Source organism: Buteo buteo, chromosome 2, assembly GCF_964188355.1.
Source record: "Buteo buteo chromosome 2, bButBut1.hap1.1, whole genome shotgun sequence".
NCBI lineage: Eukaryota > Metazoa > Chordata > Aves > Accipitriformes > Accipitridae > Buteo > Buteo buteo.
In genome coordinates, this window is record NC_134172.1 from 59,453,543 (window position 1) to 59,471,822 (window position 18,280).

At 45.2% G+C, this 18,280-nt stretch overlaps 1 protein-coding gene across 2 annotated transcripts in view; it reads right to left on the reverse strand.

Moving 5' to 3' along the window:
* The window catches only part of EPDR1 (ependymin related 1), a 33,877-nt gene extending 16,834 nt beyond the window's left edge, over positions 1-17,043 (reverse strand). The window contains exons 1-2 of one of the 2 annotated variants that reach the window (XM_075056711.1): positions 16,603-17,043; positions 15,346-15,450 (exon numbers count right to left, since the gene is read on the reverse strand). In XM_075056711.1, the coding sequence (XP_074912812.1) occupies positions 15,346-15,450; positions 16,603-16,979 (482 nt within the window). In that variant the 5' untranslated portion in view covers positions 16,980-17,043. The remainder of the gene's footprint in view (positions 1-15,345; positions 15,451-16,602) is intronic. The other variant, XM_075056720.1, reaches the window with a different exon arrangement.
* Between the last annotated feature and the right edge of the window lie 1,237 nt (positions 17,044-18,280).

The window sequence follows — 18,280 nt, forward strand, 5'->3', positions numbered from 1 at the left end:
ATTAATATGAATTCTGAACTTTTGTACATTCCAAAATTATTTTCCTTTGCCATTCCTATAACCATAACAAATATGAAAATAACTCTTGTTTTTAAAGTACAAGTGACTTTATAATTATCTAAAATTTACACAGAATCTCATATTTGCACATTGTAGTTTTTTGCTGTTTCCATTTGCAATATTTTATACATTTAATGGGCAAAATTTTCAAAACTGACCAGTGATTTTGAACAGCTTCCTATTTTGGATGTTTAACATGAAGATTCTTGAAAAGGACAAATTTTCAGAGGGACGGTATTCAGTATTTTCTAAAATTCAGTGTGTCAGTGTAACCATTGCAAAACTGAGGTGCCCAACATTACTAGACACTTTTTTTCTGCAGAAGAAACTCCTGAATTCTCTTCCCAGAGACGTGCATCAGCAGAAATCACTTTTCTGCCCATCAGATTTTCCCTCCCATCTCTCATGTTTCCCCTGGCTGTCAAGAGACAATTGTTCTTTCCACATCATAACAGCAGATCCTCATGTAACTGCCGCTGTTTACAATTTCCATCTACCAGCTATGTAATTAGAGATAAATCTGGCTGTATAACTTCTCCAAAATTACACATTAACCTGACCTGAAGCCTTGTGAAATCAGCCAGAAAAAATTCACTGATTTTTACAGATGTTACATCAGGTGTTTATTAGCTGTTCCATTTAGAAGAAAAAAGAAGCTGAAAAATGTTTAAAACCTAACACAGCTATCAACTTATCTCAAATGGGCAATTTGAGGAGACGCTCCAGGCAAACATGACATGTTTTATGCACTCTCAACTCCCCAAAATGTATTTCCACAAGTTTAAGCTGACTTGTGAATATTCTGGCTCTTGTGATATTTCTTGTTCTCTTCTCCACAATGTTCTGGGCTTTGTTTTTAGGCAAAGTAATTAATATCTTTACATCCTTAACTACAAACACTTAAATTATTTGAAACATCTTTTTGTCATAAAAAACCCTCTTTGGGGCCTTTTTTATGTAGTCATTTGCTACAGCTAACTTGACAAAAATCCTACAGCTCTGAGAGTATAGAAACTCAGAAAAATTAATTAGCTCATGAGAAATCTTTGCAGCATTTTCATTTATCCATTTGTTTTCTGGTCTGCAGTATCTCTTGGGGTACTCGCTCTTCCAGGTTCTCTGCATTGCATTAACCCTGTAGTTGGGCTCATTCAGGGAACAGGAAAGCTATTTCTGACAGAGGGAGCTGGTAAGAAGCAAAAATCGCAGAGGAAACTCAGTCTGGCCAAGACAGTGATTCAGTTGCTGCTCACCTCTTCTTACAAAAAGCATCTGGGTAGAGGTATGTCCAAAGCCTTTAGCAAGTCCTCAGAGGAGACCTGTGTGATATACCACTTTTCTCACCCTGGAAACCCTCCCTATCCTTACAGCTTTACAGGGCAGCAAGCAAGAGTTATTTTATAACACGCTGGTTGTGACAATATGGTCCACCTCCTCCAGCAAACTGCTTATTAGCGCTGCCAAACTTTGGACAGAAGGTTCTCTGACCAGAGACGTGCTGCTGTGCTACTCCGGGTCCCCATCCTGACGGTGTTCCCAGTGGCACGGGTCAGCTCTTCCCAGCAGAGCCAGCCACCCTCCAGCAGGATCAGTGGGCTTGCTGCTGAAGCAACCAGAAGAACAGAGGACAGAAAAAGCTTTCTGCGCCAATCGAGCCCCATGTTGCCACTGCCTGCCCCAGCCCTCTACACAGCAGGTGTATCGGTGTATCTCAAGGGCACTGTAGCTGGAGGCTGCTATGATCAGCTCTAACAAAGCTTAATTTCCACCTACGCTGCTTCAGTATAAACAGTGCGGGCTAACAATTTAAGCAGATTTTTGTCTTTATCTTTGATGCTTGTTCATACATTATACTTATCTCCCAGAAACATCATACACATATTGTAATGATGGGATGTTTTCCCTCTTTTCATAATATTTTAAGTGATATTTTAAAAAATACAAAAATGATCTATGGATTTTTACAGCCTGAAACTGCATTCAAATATGGGGGGGGTGAATTATGAAGACCAGGCTGATTATAAATGGGGTCAGCAATTGCAAACAGCAGATGATTCATTAGCCCAACATGGAGGAGAAACTGGATATTTAAGGAACACTTCCACAGTTAAAAAAAATAATCCAAAGGACATTGAATACACTGAACAATGTTTATAGTTACTATTGCTACAGTATATAAGCATCTCAGTTATAATACATATCCTGCAGAGACATAATACAAGCTTTGTAAGTGAATTTTTCCATTCTTTCAGAGGAAGGAAATCTGGAGAACCAAACTGTGTTTCAGACATGTGGTAGACTTCCAAAACAGAGTAAAAGAGGAGATCCCACTTGACTCACCATGGATCCCTTCTTCGGGCTCCAACTAAGCCGTTGTGGTACCTACATTTGGCGATGCCTCAAATGGCAGCTCGTGCCTCTATGCCAGACTGTACATCCCTTTGACCTGGCTTGACTGTATTAGCACAACTGATGTGACAGACTGGGTACCCTGAACATATCTGAATTATACCCAATTCTGCCTCCATCTCTGATGGCCAACTGTTTTCTACTGCAGAAGACTGGATTACTTACATTAAGGATTTAGGAGCTTAAAATTACCTGCCTATGATGTATGTATGTTGTGAAATCACCTACTCTTACAGGCAATGTAACTAACCAAAAATTAAGAGAAATGTGTCAATAAACAAAGAATACATATACATGTATTGAGAATCAATACCTACATGCTTGCATTTGGTTTTGGAGACAGGCAGACCAGAAGATAAATTAAAAAAATAGCAAGTCTTTCATCTTCTGCTATGTTGAGGCAGTTAGATGGTCCCTTACATTTTCAGTCTTCAATAACAAGGGGATGAACAAAATGCAAGGGAAATCTCCACACTCACACCCTTATCTCTGTTTACTCTCCCTAATTCTTTTTCCCCTCCCTAAAAAAGTACAGGAGATGCCACACCTTCACACTTTATCAAGCATATTATCCGAATTTGTCCCTTTCATTCTTTTCTGGGACAGATAGGGTAACAACCCAGTCTGACTTTGCATATCCATATGTGTTTTTGTGCACAGGTATTTAAAGTGATACAAGGAGGCGTCCAAGTCCCCAGATGCCACCACAGATAAGAAAAAAGAAATTTATTTCTTGTACAGAAGATCCAGACCAACAAATCTGGGTCTAATTAAATAGTGATACATTAATTTGGGAACTAATTGTAGTAAGAATTCCTCATCCTGTAAGCATCCTCTGCTTTCCAAATAATAAACATCCTCTGAGAATTACCATAACTGCATAGCATGAGTAAACTTTCCAGTGCTGGCTGCCTAAAAGTATGGCAGAACCGTAAGTTTCCTGGCAAGAAAAGTATCTGAATATAATAAAACCACAGTTGCAAATGGTATTAGGAGATACTGAAAGAATGAAAAATAAGATCTTTGTATGCTGCATTCACTGTATCGACTGTGTTCCATATGAGTGTGTAAAAGCCTTTAGCACTGCCATGCACAAAACTGCCCTTGGAAAAGTTTGGGGAAAGTCTGACCATTGCATCTCAGAAACATTAATTTCTGAAAAAACAGCTATCCATACAAACAGCAGGTTTCCATGCAGACAGACTACTTAAGGGGAAATTCCCAGCTGTTCAGCAGCTAAACACTATACAGGTCTCACACCAGCTTCCCTGTGTAGCGTTTGACCAAAATAAATGGTAAATGCCAAGCACACCACATTTTTAGGAACCCTCTTATCTACTGAGCTATCTGATTTTCAGATGAAGCAGCAACCTTGCCATGAATTCCCACAGAGAATGGACAGGAGGACAGCAGCTAAGGCTTGCTAAGTGTGAAAGTGCCAGACCTGACAGAGAAATGGATGGGCAACATCAGAGACCGAAACCTCGGTGGAAAGTCTTGTAAGTGGATGTCTTCATTGCTATCTTACACCCTTTATTTTCTGCAGCTGGTCCCAAGCTCAGAAGAATAGAGCAGAACAAAGGCAGAGGTTTTTGTTCTTTAACCTGCTGGTAAGTGGTACCATTCTGTGGAGGTGTTTTGGGGGGCTTTTTTTCTCACCCCATTAAAGCCTTAAGAAAAAGTAAGTTTGTTCTTTAAAAAAAAAAAAAAATCTATTAGAAAACAATTTGTTCCCAATAGACAACCTGGGAATATTAGTTACAGATGTCATAAAACTTCTGCTTTACTGCTAACTCCAGTAAAGCAGTTGACAGTGTGTTTTGAACATGCACTCAAAAAAATGAAATAATATCTGGCAATAGCTATAAAGGAGCAGATTCTGAAGAGCTTGTTACTGCACAAGAAGTCAATCAACAAGGGTCAGTGAAGCCATTTTTGGAATGAATTACTTGTGAACTATTCAACTGACCAAAAGGTAAATAGCAGGGCATTATTATAATGTTATTTTTTTAAACGGAGTAAAGAAACGATGTTCATCGTAAGTAACCTTAATATGGGATGTTGCAATACATGTGGTAATTTTTGTCTTCTGCATTGTTTTGCTATCAGTCACAATATCACATTTCATTAAGAACTGGCCTCAGGATAAATAATACATGTAAAAAATAAGATATCCACTAATATTACCTTCCATTTCAGAGGGGCAAATGAGTTTAGTGAACTTAAGGATAAGTCACTTCTTGGATATTTCATATTAAAAGACAGTTTCAACTGCAGTGAAGAGATTGCTTTTGTTTATAATTTAGGGAGGAGCTACAGCAAAACAGTTTCAGCTTTCTAAGATTCAAAATAAGGCAGCAATCAAGATTTTTACTACTCTTCCAGAATTCCAGAAACTTTATGTGCTTTTATACCTGTAGCTTTTAGATGGCTCTTTGGAGACATTTGGGTTGAATCAGACAGTTACACAGTTCTATGAGTATTTCTATTAAGTTTTGAAACATGTTCTTTTCTTGATTTACAAAAAAATGCAGTGCTCCAGTTTTAGAATAATTTGGTGTCTACGAAGGATATCTGATCATCCAAATCTTCTTAACTGCCAGAATCCTACAGGGTTTTTTTGTCAGACAAGAAATTAATAATGTCCCAAGATCACTCGACCCTGCATTGTTTTATATGCAAAAGAAATAAGCTATACACATGCAGTGTGGCATCCACATAAATTACCGGTGATTTTTCCATTACTCTTCCAATATGGCAGTGCATACCACTGACCCTCATCCACAGGAGTGATTCACCGGGGTAATTTCCAACCTATGCATCCAGTCCCTTCTGCTCCTCCAACATGGACACAGGGGCAGTGACGCAGGGGGATCCAAGTGTCAGACAAAAGCAACAAGGAGCTATTCAGCAGGGAAAGGCAGAAGGCTGGATGGAAGTTCCCTCTGGGCTGGATTTGGCCCACGAAATATAGTCTGGATGATGCCAGAATGAGAGAGTAAATTTCATAAGGAATGAAAGGGATAAAATAGGCTTTCATGGAATGAATAGCTAAGTAGCTCCCAAGACATATGAAATCTTAGTAGCCAAAGACTTAAAAATTGTAATAACTACAGTATGAGCACTGTACAAGAAGAAAGTGCCTGCCAAATTCGTGTTCTGATGCCAGAAATTCTGAAAATTGGGAAAATCTGAAACCAAAATCTGAAAAAGCAAAAATATGGTCATTGCTAAGTTATGGGAACAGCCCTACTGACTGTAAGGATGTTGCTAATAAAATTCTCAGAGCAAAAGCAAGAATTGCAAAAATTACTCTTACCTTATTCACTTTTTCTGGTACAAGGGAAGCATCTTTTAATAACCAAATGGGACATAAAACCACATGTGTGCACACAGCCTTCAAAAGAATGATTAAACTGATTCTCAAATAAATGTTTGTTGAGGATCTATATTTATAAAAGATGAAAAAAGTACAAGTTCAGATGAAAACAAGTGATTCTTTCTTTCTTACTACCACCTGTCATAAATTAGGTTTTGGACAAGGACAGTTATGCTGCTGTTGGAAACCCCTAATTTACTCCTGGGTATGAAAGTATAAAAGGTACCAACTCCAGAAATTAATACATTACTGAAAACAAGGGCTGTCTCGCATGTTGAGCCTTCTGTACTTTCACGCATGGGAACAAACTCTTGGCAGAAAATCCTGTCCTTGACCTGTAACTCTCAAGTATCAGAGATAGAGGCAAAAAGCCGTCCTCCGGAGTCTCAGGAGGACACACAGTTTCCCTGCGGAATCTAAGAGCTCTTGTCAACATACATGCACCTCCCCCATGGCCATAAAAGTGAGGTGGTAAACAAAAACAGCTGAAAGAAACAGGTCTGCTTGGCAGAGATGAGGAGAAGTTTCACTGGCCGGTGGTACCTTCTGGTTATGCAATGCCATGTCGGGCATAATGCTCCTTATTCTAGAAGAGCCAAAATATTGCACAAGGTGGCCCTGTTCCACCCAGACATCACCCTCTCCCCAGCACGCCAGACACTATACCATGCCTTAAAAACACTTTGGAGGGGAAATTAATTTCCCCTTTGAGTTATGAAGAGCAACAGGTAAAAACACTTTGAGAGAGAAGTTGGCAAGTTGCTGAGCATGCAATTCCTTGCGAATCTACAGGGAAGGCCAAGCTGAAGGTCGTCTGATAGGGATGAAGTTGGGCAACATGAGGGTCAGGAGTTAGATTGCTGCTGCAGCTACACAGGTCCACAGCCCGAAAGTCACTGGCCGGATGGCTACAAGTCCATTTCTCCAGAAAGCAGCCCTAGCGTGACAGGCATGGGAAAAAGACTCTTTCCTCTAGTCCTTGCACAGATCTGATGCCTAAATCCTGGCTTGAGAAGAAAACCCTGCCCTATTTTCTACTGTGTTCATCCCTGAATTGTCAACAGCCCACTCCTAAGACTGAATCAGTTTTTAATCTTACACATTTATTAACATGCCTCTTACTCCTATTCTTACCTCTTCACGACCCCTGGCCACTGTGGCAAGCATTCTTCTTTCCTAAAGCTCCTTTAAGTTTAACCTTCTCCCATGTTATGTGACACAGAAGTGTATTTATGTTTTTTCTGAATAACTCAGTATTATTTGCTATGCCACTGTCCTTTTCTGGATTGAAACACCTAATCATGTCAAGTTTAGCCATCAGTTCATCACAAAATGGAGAGGATGGGAGGATATTTGAACCCTACCTTTCAACTCTGCATCAGCTAATGACCTGGCATACAGATGAAGGCATAAATTAGTACCATTTCACTGACTTCACTTGTCTATGAAAATGTCATCCAGTTGAAAACCTGTCCCACCCAGTTAATAAATGGACAAGCCTCTTCACATGCAAAATAAATCAGTTCTCTAGCTGGAGAAGAAAATTTTCAGAGCAGGATGACCTCTGACAGGAAAAAGCACAAGAAGAACATCCTCTGAACTACAAAATAATAAACATACATAAATTCTCTTGTCACGTGAACAAATCAATAGCAATACTAACCAATGAACAGCAGTAGCATGAAAATTAAGTACCTTACTGAACAAATGGACTGCAAAATGAAATGCAGGGAAGGTTAAAAAAAAGAGAAGTCTTCTGTTCTTATAATTAAAACATCCTGCCTCCTGCCCTGAACACCTCCTCTCCTCTAACTGGCAATCGCCTACCAAAATTCATCCTTGGAAGTGCTGGCAGAGGTAGGGTGTGGACCAGATTCAGAGGCACAGGTTTTATCACTATATCTTCCAATTCCACTCAGATGACACAATATTAAAAGCTGTCCACCACAGCTCTACCATCGCTGTCATCAATAAGGCTAGAGGCTGAATGATGGTTTCAGTTTTGGCAGTGTGGACCAACCTCAGGAATTGAGGCCGAGTTTGAATTGGAAACGGAGAAATGTATTTCTTGTACATACCTCCCACATATGTTACAAATGTGCATCTAACATAAAGTCCTGGGATGAGATCCTTGTGCCAAAGGCAAAATTCTCATTCACTAAGTTTGCAGCCCTGAGTTTAAAAAGTAAGCAAAAAGTAAGGGAATAATAATTTGTTCATTAATCCAAACTCTTCAGCTTTTCAGTATGCTCATGTGCAGCCTTCATATTCAAAATCCTTCTCTTTCTGGCCTATCAAGGAAAATACAGCTGAACTGCATGTGGAAGATAAACCATGGGACTGAACAATTCAGTGTGTCCCCTGGTCTTAGCTCTCTCCAAATTCCAGGGTGCAGTAGTACCTCCTAAATCTTGCTCCTGGGAACATGCCACAGCTGCTCCCCAGCTGCTGGGACAATACTGGAGCATGTTCCCTCACCCTGCAACAAAGGGAGCTCCGGCACATACCCACTGCTCAGCCCAGGGACAGCTACAGCCTCAACAGTGTACTGATGGATACACGTCATTGGGAAGAGACGCTGCCCTAAACCACCTGATCGTGTCGTGCACTGTAATTGCAGTGAACCAAACTGGGATGGGAAGATACAGAGAGCCTACAGATAGGAGAGATTCTAGAGGGTTATAGTGAATATACTAACCGTGTGAGCAGACAAATTTCTGGAGGCATTTCAGTAAATGCGCTCTTGAACACCTAAAACTGTTTTAAATTACTGGCCCTTTTGCATTAAGGAGACCTGGAGCCTTAACTTAAACAGATTACAATGGAAGGACTGATGCATCAACTGGTAAAGTGTCCTTTGGATGCTTTTATCCCTCAAATTTCTCCAAAAGCAATGTACAGTCAGTTTTTTTCTCAGCTCACAGCAGTACAAGATCAGCCCTGAATTAGAAGATTACGGTTTATCCTTCAGAGGAGATACTTTTTCAGACAAATGGCATTTGGTCCTGTGAGAATAGGTGTGATGTTGCCAGTTGTGCCATTTGAATTACATCAGGCCTCAAGCTGAATGGAGCCCAAATTAAGATCATGAATATAAAGATTTCTTTCATCATGTTTGTTTAGCTGTGCAGTCATGTCACCATCGACTGTCTGCATGCTGTCTGCGAGCACAGAACAAATTATGAACTTGAATCTCTCTCTCTATTCACCTCCACTCTAAGTCTCTACCAAAAAAAAAGAGTAAAAAAAGCCCTGAATAAAAATGACAGTGATTTATCTTGTGAAAACACTGGTCCTCTGGTTGGAATTGCAGAAATGTAGGTATATTATATCTTCAGTGCAGTTCTGGGTTTGCTCTAAGTTTCTACTGTAATGTCCAATAATACAAAACGAGCTGTAAGTTTCAATACAAACACACGTTATTCCAAAGAGTTCAAAGAGACAAGGAAAAGATGATAAGAAGGTGGAATTATTCCCCTAACTTTAAAGAGTTCAGACAGATAAAAGGCTTAAGCCAATATCCACTAGTATGAACAGCAATATGGTGCCAGTGCCTATTATTTAACAATGCTTTTTAGAAAAACAACTTTTTTGATGAGAACATCTATTTTTTAAGAACATCCAGTCAACAACATCTATAACTGATGTGGTAGTAATGACCCCACTGAGTGCCTGACAGCAGTTTCTAAGCACACCAACCAGCACTCCAGCAAATTATCAATTTGGGGTCACAGGACACTGTTTAGCTACACATTCTGTCCAGCTTTAAAGGGTTTTGTGGATCCTGCTCTTTCAAACTTAAGAGCCATTTTATTTTTTGCAGTTTGGGTGGGTTCTGTGTTTCGGTAGCGTGTGAAAGGGCTCTAGAGTACTTAGCATAAACAAAGGGTTTCAGAACACTACACTAAACAAAAATACGGCATCTCAAAGCAATGGATCTGCCTCATTCATATACAGTTATCTTCCCCCCCCGCCCAACTCTGACAAAGATGCTGCTGTCCAAGGAAGTTACCAAAAGCATAAAACACGAGACAGCAAAAGCACATTGGTAAGCCAACAGTTTCCAGCTTCCCCTGATAGAGTCCACTTCCTTGTTAGTGCTGCAGCTCAATGGCTGAAGACTTTCAACCACCTCCCCTGAGCGGTGTTTTCATCTCTTCCCACCCAGCCCACTTGTAACAACAAAGACAATTAACTTCACTGCCTCCCTGAACAGTACAGCCTCTCTGACCTCCCAGAAGATTGAGAACTTGGAAAGGAAAATGGCTGTTGCCTCTCATAGGCAGAAACAAACAGAATGAACAGTCCAGGCAAGACGTGGTGCTCCTCCACGCAGTCCTCGTGGACCACGGCTCCCTCCTTGTACAGTGCTCTTCTCCAAGGAACTGGCCGCCTTGGCAGGGAGCATCACCGAGGGACTCAGTAAACTGACTCGTAAATTGGCTTATGATGGAAACGCAAAATTTGAGGCTTGTACAGCCAACCCTCCATACCCCTATGACACACAACGCTCACTAGAACAACTGCTGCATGCTTCAGGCTATTGCCTAGCATCTGACTGCCAGCCCGCATCCATCACAGCAGCTTTCCAGTGCCACCTTTCCAAACTCACAGTCATTACCAGCAGCAGACACCTGAAAGAACTTGGCACCTATGGGAAGAAAGTAAATGCAGGAGGTTTGAGTAACTTCCCTTCGTTCTTATTCTCAAAAGTGACTTACCTACACCGCAGCTTATGAAGCATTTTAGATCCCAAGAACTCGTGTTAGATTTCGAAAAACTGCTGAAAATTCAATTCTATGCTTTGCTGAAAATTCATTTCTATGTTTCACTGCAAATTAAGGGTCTCAGAAGTCTGCACATTCTACATAGTCTTAAAAAAATGGGGCTTGGGCTCCCGAATAACTTGGATGACCATCATTCATTCCCCTAAACGTTAAGCTGCAGAAACCACTCCCAAAACCAAGTCTGGGAAACAAATTTGCAGTCGTTCAGGGTAGCTCAATACTTAGCCTGTTGAGTCACCATAATGACCACAGAACGGATGGATTATATGATTTTAATAGGTCAGACACCGCTGTTTTTTCCTTGACAATCACACATCCTAAAACAACTGAGAAGTAGTTAAGTCAGACACGTGTGCCCACACTCTGTTTATTTTGAAAAGTCATCACCTCTTCTCCAGATGAATGCTGTTACATTTGCACCTGACCATACACTGCTTCTCTTCAGTCAAGGACAGGGATTGACACATGCATGCAAACAGCCTGCCGGTATAACAGACATATTTCTCTAAACACAGCTTTTCTGCTTCTCTGTTAAGCAGTTTTTGTTGTCAAGCAAAGGAGTTAATCCTGCCCATAACTGTGTCTGTCTTTTGCAAATACAATTGAAACTAAAGAATCATAGAATCATTTAGGTTGGAAAAGACCTTCAAGATCATCAAGTCCAACCATTAACCATGCCCACTAAACCAGGTCCTGAAGTACCCTGTCCACTCGCTTTTTGAATACCTCCAGGGATGGTGACTCAACCACTTCCCTGGGCAGCCCATTCCAAAGTTTGACAACCCCCTCAGTAAAAAAATTTTTCCTAATATCTAACCTAAATCTCCCTTGCCTCAACTTGAGGCCATTTCCCCTTGTCCTATCTCCAGCCACCTGACAGAAGAGACCAGCACCCACCTCACTACAACCCCCCTTCAGGTAGTTGTAGAGTCATAAGGTCTCCCCTCAGCCTCCTCTTTTCTAGACTAAACAGCCCCAGTTCCCTCAGCTGCTCCTCATAAGACTTGTGCTCCAGGCCCCTCACCAGTTTTGTTGCCCTTCTCTGGACACGCTCCAGCACCTCAATGTCTTTCCTGTAGTGAGGGACCCAAAACTGAACACAGTACTCGAGGTGCGGCCTCACCAGTGCCGAGTACAGGGGAACAATCACCTCCGTGCTCCTGCTGGCCACACTATTTCTGATACAGGCCAGGATGCCGTTGGCCTTCTTGGCCACCTGGGCACACTGCTGGCTCATATTCAGCCGGCTGTCAACCAGCACCCCCAGGTCTTTCTCTGCCGGGCAGCTTTCCAGCCACTCTTCCCCAAGCCCGTAGCGCTGCATGGGGTCGCCGTGACAGAAGTGCAGGACCCGGCACTTGGCCTTGTTGAACCTCATACGATTGGCCTCAGCCCGTCCATCCAGCCTGTCCAGATCTCTCTATAGACCCTCCCTACCCTCAAGCAGATCGACCCTGCCTCCCAACTTGGTGTTGTCTGCAGACTTGCTGAGGGTGCACTCAATCCCCTCATCCAAATCATCGATAAAGATATTAAACAGAACCGGGCCCAACATCGATCCAGCCTGTCCAGATCCCTCTGTAGAGCCTTCCTACCCTCGAGCAGATCAACCCTCCTGTCCAACTTGGTGTCATCCGCAAACTTACTGAGGGTGCACTCGATCCCCTCGTCCAGACCACTGATAAAGATATTAAACAGAACTGGCCCCAACACTGAGCCCTGGGGAACACCACTTGTGACCCGCCGCCACCTGGATTTAACTCCATTCACCACAACCCTCTGGGCTTATACATCCAGCCAGTTTTTCACTCAGTGAAGAGTGCACTTATCCAGGCCACGAGACACCAGCTTCTCAAGGAGTATACCATGAAAGAGTGTCAAAGGCCTTGCTGAAGTCGAGGTAGATAACACCCACAGCCTTTCCCTCATCCACTAGTTGGGTCACCTGGTCATAGAAGGAGATCAGGTTGGTCAAGCAGGACCTGCCTTTCGTAAACCCATGCTGACTGGGCCTGATTCCCTTCTTATCCTGGACTTGCCATGTGAGTGCTCTCGAGACAAATCATTCCATAATCTTCCCCAGTACCAAGGTCAGGCTGAGAGGCCTGTAGTTCCCCAGATCCTCCCTAAAGAAATTACCAACATGCAGTTCTGTTTTTAAATAAACACTGATATGACATCTCCAGGTTGGTTTTCTGCTTTGCAGTTATGGTTGTTAAGAAAATACCCCTAGCAGTCTCAGATACATAGGCATCCCGATGTGCTGCACACTGTACAACGGCCCATGGAGGTTATGGTTAAAAAACACTCATAGAAGAGAAAAATGAATTTTCTTTCCTCCTACTGACTTTCCTGACCACATGGAAATTTTTTTCTCCCCACCATCGCATTCCTCTTAGGACAAATTGAACACAGTGCCTCATCACTCTGTGAAAAATAGTACAGAAGAGAAGGGTGAAACTATAAATATGGCATGTGATAAGTAACACCCCAGCCCTCAAACACCACCTGCATGATTTCTGCTCTGCTCCTCACTTTGTGATTTTCTTCCTTCATAACTGAGCACTAATGCCTGCTGAGTGGCTTCAGCAGTGCCAGGCAGTACACTTCTCATTCTGTTTCTCCAAGAAAATGAAAGGTGATGCAGGACACATGGAGTTCCGGCCACAATGCAGTCAGTAGGATTTTTGGTTTAGACCTTTGTAGTGCCAGGATTTCTCACCGGTTTTCAGTGATGTCATATTCAAATCTGAACCGGTACACGTTACCTTAAAATAAAACACTTTTGCCGCAACAGCAAAACCGTGCTGATGACTGTTACTTGTTTTGTGAAGTGTCCCGAGATGGTGGTCAGCAGAGGGTTGAACAGGAGCAAGGAAAGATTAATATACAGAGAGCACAAAAGGAGGTAACTCCAAGTAGTAGGCAATAAAGGATTAAAAAATGTGCTGTGTTTAACAGGTAATGTGACACAGCTCTGCCTCAAGAGCTCCAGGGAACCGTTTCAAGCGCTCTCCTTTCACATCATATAATAACCCTACTGGCATGACCTCCTCCAAATGGGAAATGGCACAATCTACTCAATAAAAACCTCTGATCTGTTTTCTTTTCTCTGTGCCCGGTATTCAGCTGAGTGCTACATGAAACCAAGAGAAGACTGTCCCTGCCCTCCTTGTCTATCCCCAAAATTTTGATCCTGAAGGGGAAAGAAGCACCGGGGCAAGGCACACTTCAGAAAACCTAAGATGCAAAGTGTAGCTAAGGCTAGGGCTGTAAAAGAAGTGAAAAAGAAAGTTTAGTAATGAATCCAACTGGAAGGGGTTCTCCTCTAAACAGCTCAGCCCAGGATCACTATTGGTAGTTTTTACACTCTAAGCTGGAGTGCAGGCAGTCAACAGTATGAACCAAAGAAACACCCACCCAACGAGCTGGCTGAAACAACCATCAAGGACTGCTTTAACAAACCGGCTCCACGTGGTTGTGCAGCGAGCGTGGTGTGTGCTCAGGTGGCAGGTGACAACACTGCAGCGGGCCGATGGGGAGCGGGCAGCCTTTACCAACACAGTCGCTGCATCTCGGGTACTCTCACAATGACTGGTGAGCAAAGAAGCAGCGATGGGATATTTACCTTACAGTTACTTTTCAGGACCTTACTTAGAACACTGGGTTGATGTAGGTATGAAAATGCCACATAGCAAATTACATGAATTTGAAACATATATCTACAATAAAAACTGAAATTTTCAGGTTTTCCTGCGACTATGAGCCTGGAAGCCATTCCACACAGGCAGGTCTTTGTGTCCCTGATTAACCTCAGTCAAGTAACTTAAACAGGGCTGGGTCTGATTAAGGTCCATAGTCGCAAGCTTCAGAAAACGCTGTGTACAAAAATTTGGTTGTTGGCCAACCCTGATTGCTGCATGTAAGTTACATCTGATAGGAGCAAAATGTGTCCGTTCATGAGAATTTAAATTAAAATTTCCCTAGAGACCAGGACAGCACTATTTTTCTTGCTTTTGTAGTCAGTCACTGCCTTGACCTAATTACCCTTTTCTTGCCAACGTCAAAGTGGAGTGGGGGAGAGGTTATTTTTCAAAAGGCGGGATAAATCCCCTTGCCTCTAACTTCTGAAGGCTTCAGTTTATGACTCACTGTGTCCACAGTGAAATGAAGTTGTGATCACAACTCCAGACCCGATCCAACACACACTGAAATCAATGGGAGTCTTTCCGTTGACTTCAATGGCAGCTGGGTCACGCCCTTAGCAGACACTAGCTGTGCACACAACAAAACCACCCTCCAGTTTTGGATGGCAGAAAATGTGGTCAGCCTGGAAACAGCAGGGATCCCTGAGGTCAGGGATTGTCTACAACAAAAAAACTAATACAGGAAAATCCAACAGAGAGATGCTTCAAGTGCACCTGTCTGCACTCTGACTCTTTCTAGCACTATCAGCCCAGACAAAACTGCATCCAGAGCAAATATTTACCAAAAAAAATGTAAAAAGAGCAGATCTTGGCAAAAGCCAAAATCTGGCCCAGAGCAGAAAATGTAGAATAATTATTCAATCTTAAAATAAAGTTTTCAAATAAAATAAACATAAGCTTGAAGAAATGAGCTCAGTACAACTTAGAAGCTAGAAAACACTTGCATCAGACTTTGTAGGGCAGTTTTACCCTTGTCGAACATGAAGGTCAACCTAGGACTTACAAAAGAAGGGGCGTATGAGCAGAGCCAGTGTCAGACTCTATATTGTATGTTAGCAGACCACCAGCAAACAGCTGTCTGTTGGCTTCAACATTCTTCATAGGGTTCCTATATGAAAACAGTAATAAAGAAAAAAGCTCACGATGAGGGAAAGCTAAGCTTGAAAATGAAACACACAGAACAGTTTTAAGAGTGTTGGGGGACTGTCAGAGAAAGGACCAAGGAAGAGCATACACTTTGGAAAGATGAAAACAATGACTATGTGATGTTGGTAAGAAATTGATCACTGTCAGGAAAAAAAGCTGGGAGCAAAAAGGAATATTGATCTTTCAATAGCAGAGACCATTAAGTTTGGATGATACAGTATTTGTAGGCTGGGCTTCACCTTGGCTGATACATCCCCAGGGCTGATGCACTATTATTTGAACAATTTTCAGGTGGGAGAGGCAGACGTACAGGCAGACTGGCTACCCTCACACTGGCAGGTATGTCCTGACAGGGTGTCTGGGAGTTACTGATGCTCAGTACAAGAAATGTCTCACTCACTCAGGCCTCTCCAGGCTGATTGTTTCTTCCACCCAGCCTGTCAGGGCCTGAGCTTGGCAGGTTGAGGAGATAAAAGGAGGCCCTCCTTCAGTCAGCTTTTTTCTACACTTATTTTTCAGCAAATCAGGAAATGCACAATGACACAGTGATTTTGTTGGGTTAGTTACAGGCTTAACAGATACCTACTGTATAAATTAAAAACAGGGAGGTCCTCCAGGGCTGGGCAGTCTGTGCAATGGGAATGAGTACACTGTCCCACAGGTGACAGATGCATCCTGACCCCCTGCACTGACTTAGCACTTGCAGGAACGGAGAAAGACCAGAGAACTTGTAAAACGTGACTCAAACTTGTTAGCAAATTACTGGGCTAGAATTACCACCCCCCCCACCCCACCCCTTTGTGGCATTATTCCAGTGTAAACTCTTCATTATACCGGTTATACCGCACATTTTGGGCTGTGTTTTTGGACTCGATTCCCGTGCCATTTAAAAATGGGAGAAAAGAATTATCTCCCGGGGTGAAAAGCTGACACTCTGGACCATAAATCAGAGAGAGAGAGATACGGGGGGGGGTGAGGGATGGCCGAGGAAGACACCCCCCCGCCCGCTGCCCGCCCCCGCCCCCCGGGAGCCGCCTCCGGTCTCCGCGCCGACCATCACTGCCCGGCCCGGCCCGGCCCGGCCCGGCCGCGGGGTCCCACGGCAAGCACCTACTTCTTGCAGGGGATGAGGGCCTTCCTCTCCTCCAGGATGCGGAGGCGTTGGTTGGGGCCATCGTAGGAGACGGCGGCCCGCCTGTTGCGGCCCGTGCCGTGGTCGTAGGACACGGTGCGTCCTTCCCACTGCCGCGGTGCCTGGCACGGCTCCGGCCCCGCCGCCGCCGCTCCGCCGCTCCGCACCAGGAGGCCGCCCAGCAGCAGCAGCAGCAGCAGCCCCGGCCCCAGCAGCCGCAGCTCGCCCGCTCCCCGCGCCATGCTCCGCTCCGCGCCCTGCTCCGCTCCGCGCACGGTCGCCCCGCACGGCGCGCAGGCGGGCGGGCAGGCCTGCGCCGGGGGGGGGGGAGGGGGGGCGGTCCGTCTCCAAACCCGCATCACCACAGCGGGGAGAGGCGGTTTCTGCCCGAGCTGCTGTCTAGAAGCGGGATGGGAGAGCAGGAGGTAGTGGGGCGACGGGCGCTGGGGACCCTCGCCCGCCAGTGCCCCCCCCCCCCCCCTTGTACCGGGCGGGTTTGCTTGCCCTGGCCGTGCCCACGGGTCCTCGAGGGGGGGCGATGCCAGAGGGGCTGCTGCAGGGCCGGAGCTTTGGGGTACCTCTGGGCACTCTGTGTGGGCTTTGGGAGGGAGGGGATACACGGCCAGGAGGGACCTACTGGGTGAAACTGCTTTAACGTTGCTCTCGAGGGAGGAATTGCAGCAGGTCCCCACGGACAGACAGTGTCACCCTGCACATGCATCCCTCCATCTCCCGCTGCCCTCTCAGCTTTCTCAGCTGTAGTTTCCTGCCCGCTCTGGATGAGCTTCCCTCGCACACAAAGGGTGGGGGAAGCCTGTGCCCCACATATAACTCCGGCTCTGCAGCACCCACCTCTGCCGGGGCTGCAAGGGGAAAACACCGGTGGTACCGCGGTACCCGGCCAGGGCAGGCCCGGGAGCTGCTAACCCGGAGCCCCGCTGGGGCTTTCCTAGGCCGTTGCAATAACCCGGCATGGAGTTAATCCCGTTTTCTCAGCGGGTGCCTCGAAGGCTGGGGTCCGGCATTTGCAAGGGCCCATCGGTCTTTTCCGTGCAGAGGGGCTGCGCGCGCGCGGGGGGGAGGGGGGAGCCCCTTGCTCCCGCGGGGGCATGCCACTCCACTGCATCAGGGGCGTGTGGCCGTGGACCACTAACGAAAGAAAAGTAAAAAGCAGCTTGGGAAAAGCCTGAAATCCCTTCTTCCACCCATTTGCAGATGCGACTGGGGGGGGGGGGCGGGGACGACAGAGACGGGGGGAGCGCAGCGGGGGGGGGTGACTGCCCGCAGAGCAGCCCCGCACCGGCCCCGTGCTGCCCCGCTCCCGCCTCGGGTCGACCCCCGCCGTTTCCCCCTTCCTGACCAAACCGGGCAAAGAACAACTTCCTCCACCCCGGTCCGCCTCACGCGTTTCCCCGTCCGTGCCGAGCTCCCAAGCCCGCAAAAAGTTTCTGCTCCGTGTCCCTTCGGAAAACGCAGCGTAAAGTTGAGCCCCGCAGGAGGCGGAGGGGGGGCGATGGGGGGGGGGATGCTCCGGCGGCGGCTCCCGCGCCCCCTCCCGCTTCCTCCTCCTCCCCTCTCCCCGCGTGGGAGCGCGCAGCCCCGCGGCAGATGCGTGTGGTTTGGGTTTGCTTTTCTCACAGCACCACTACCCCCCCCCCCC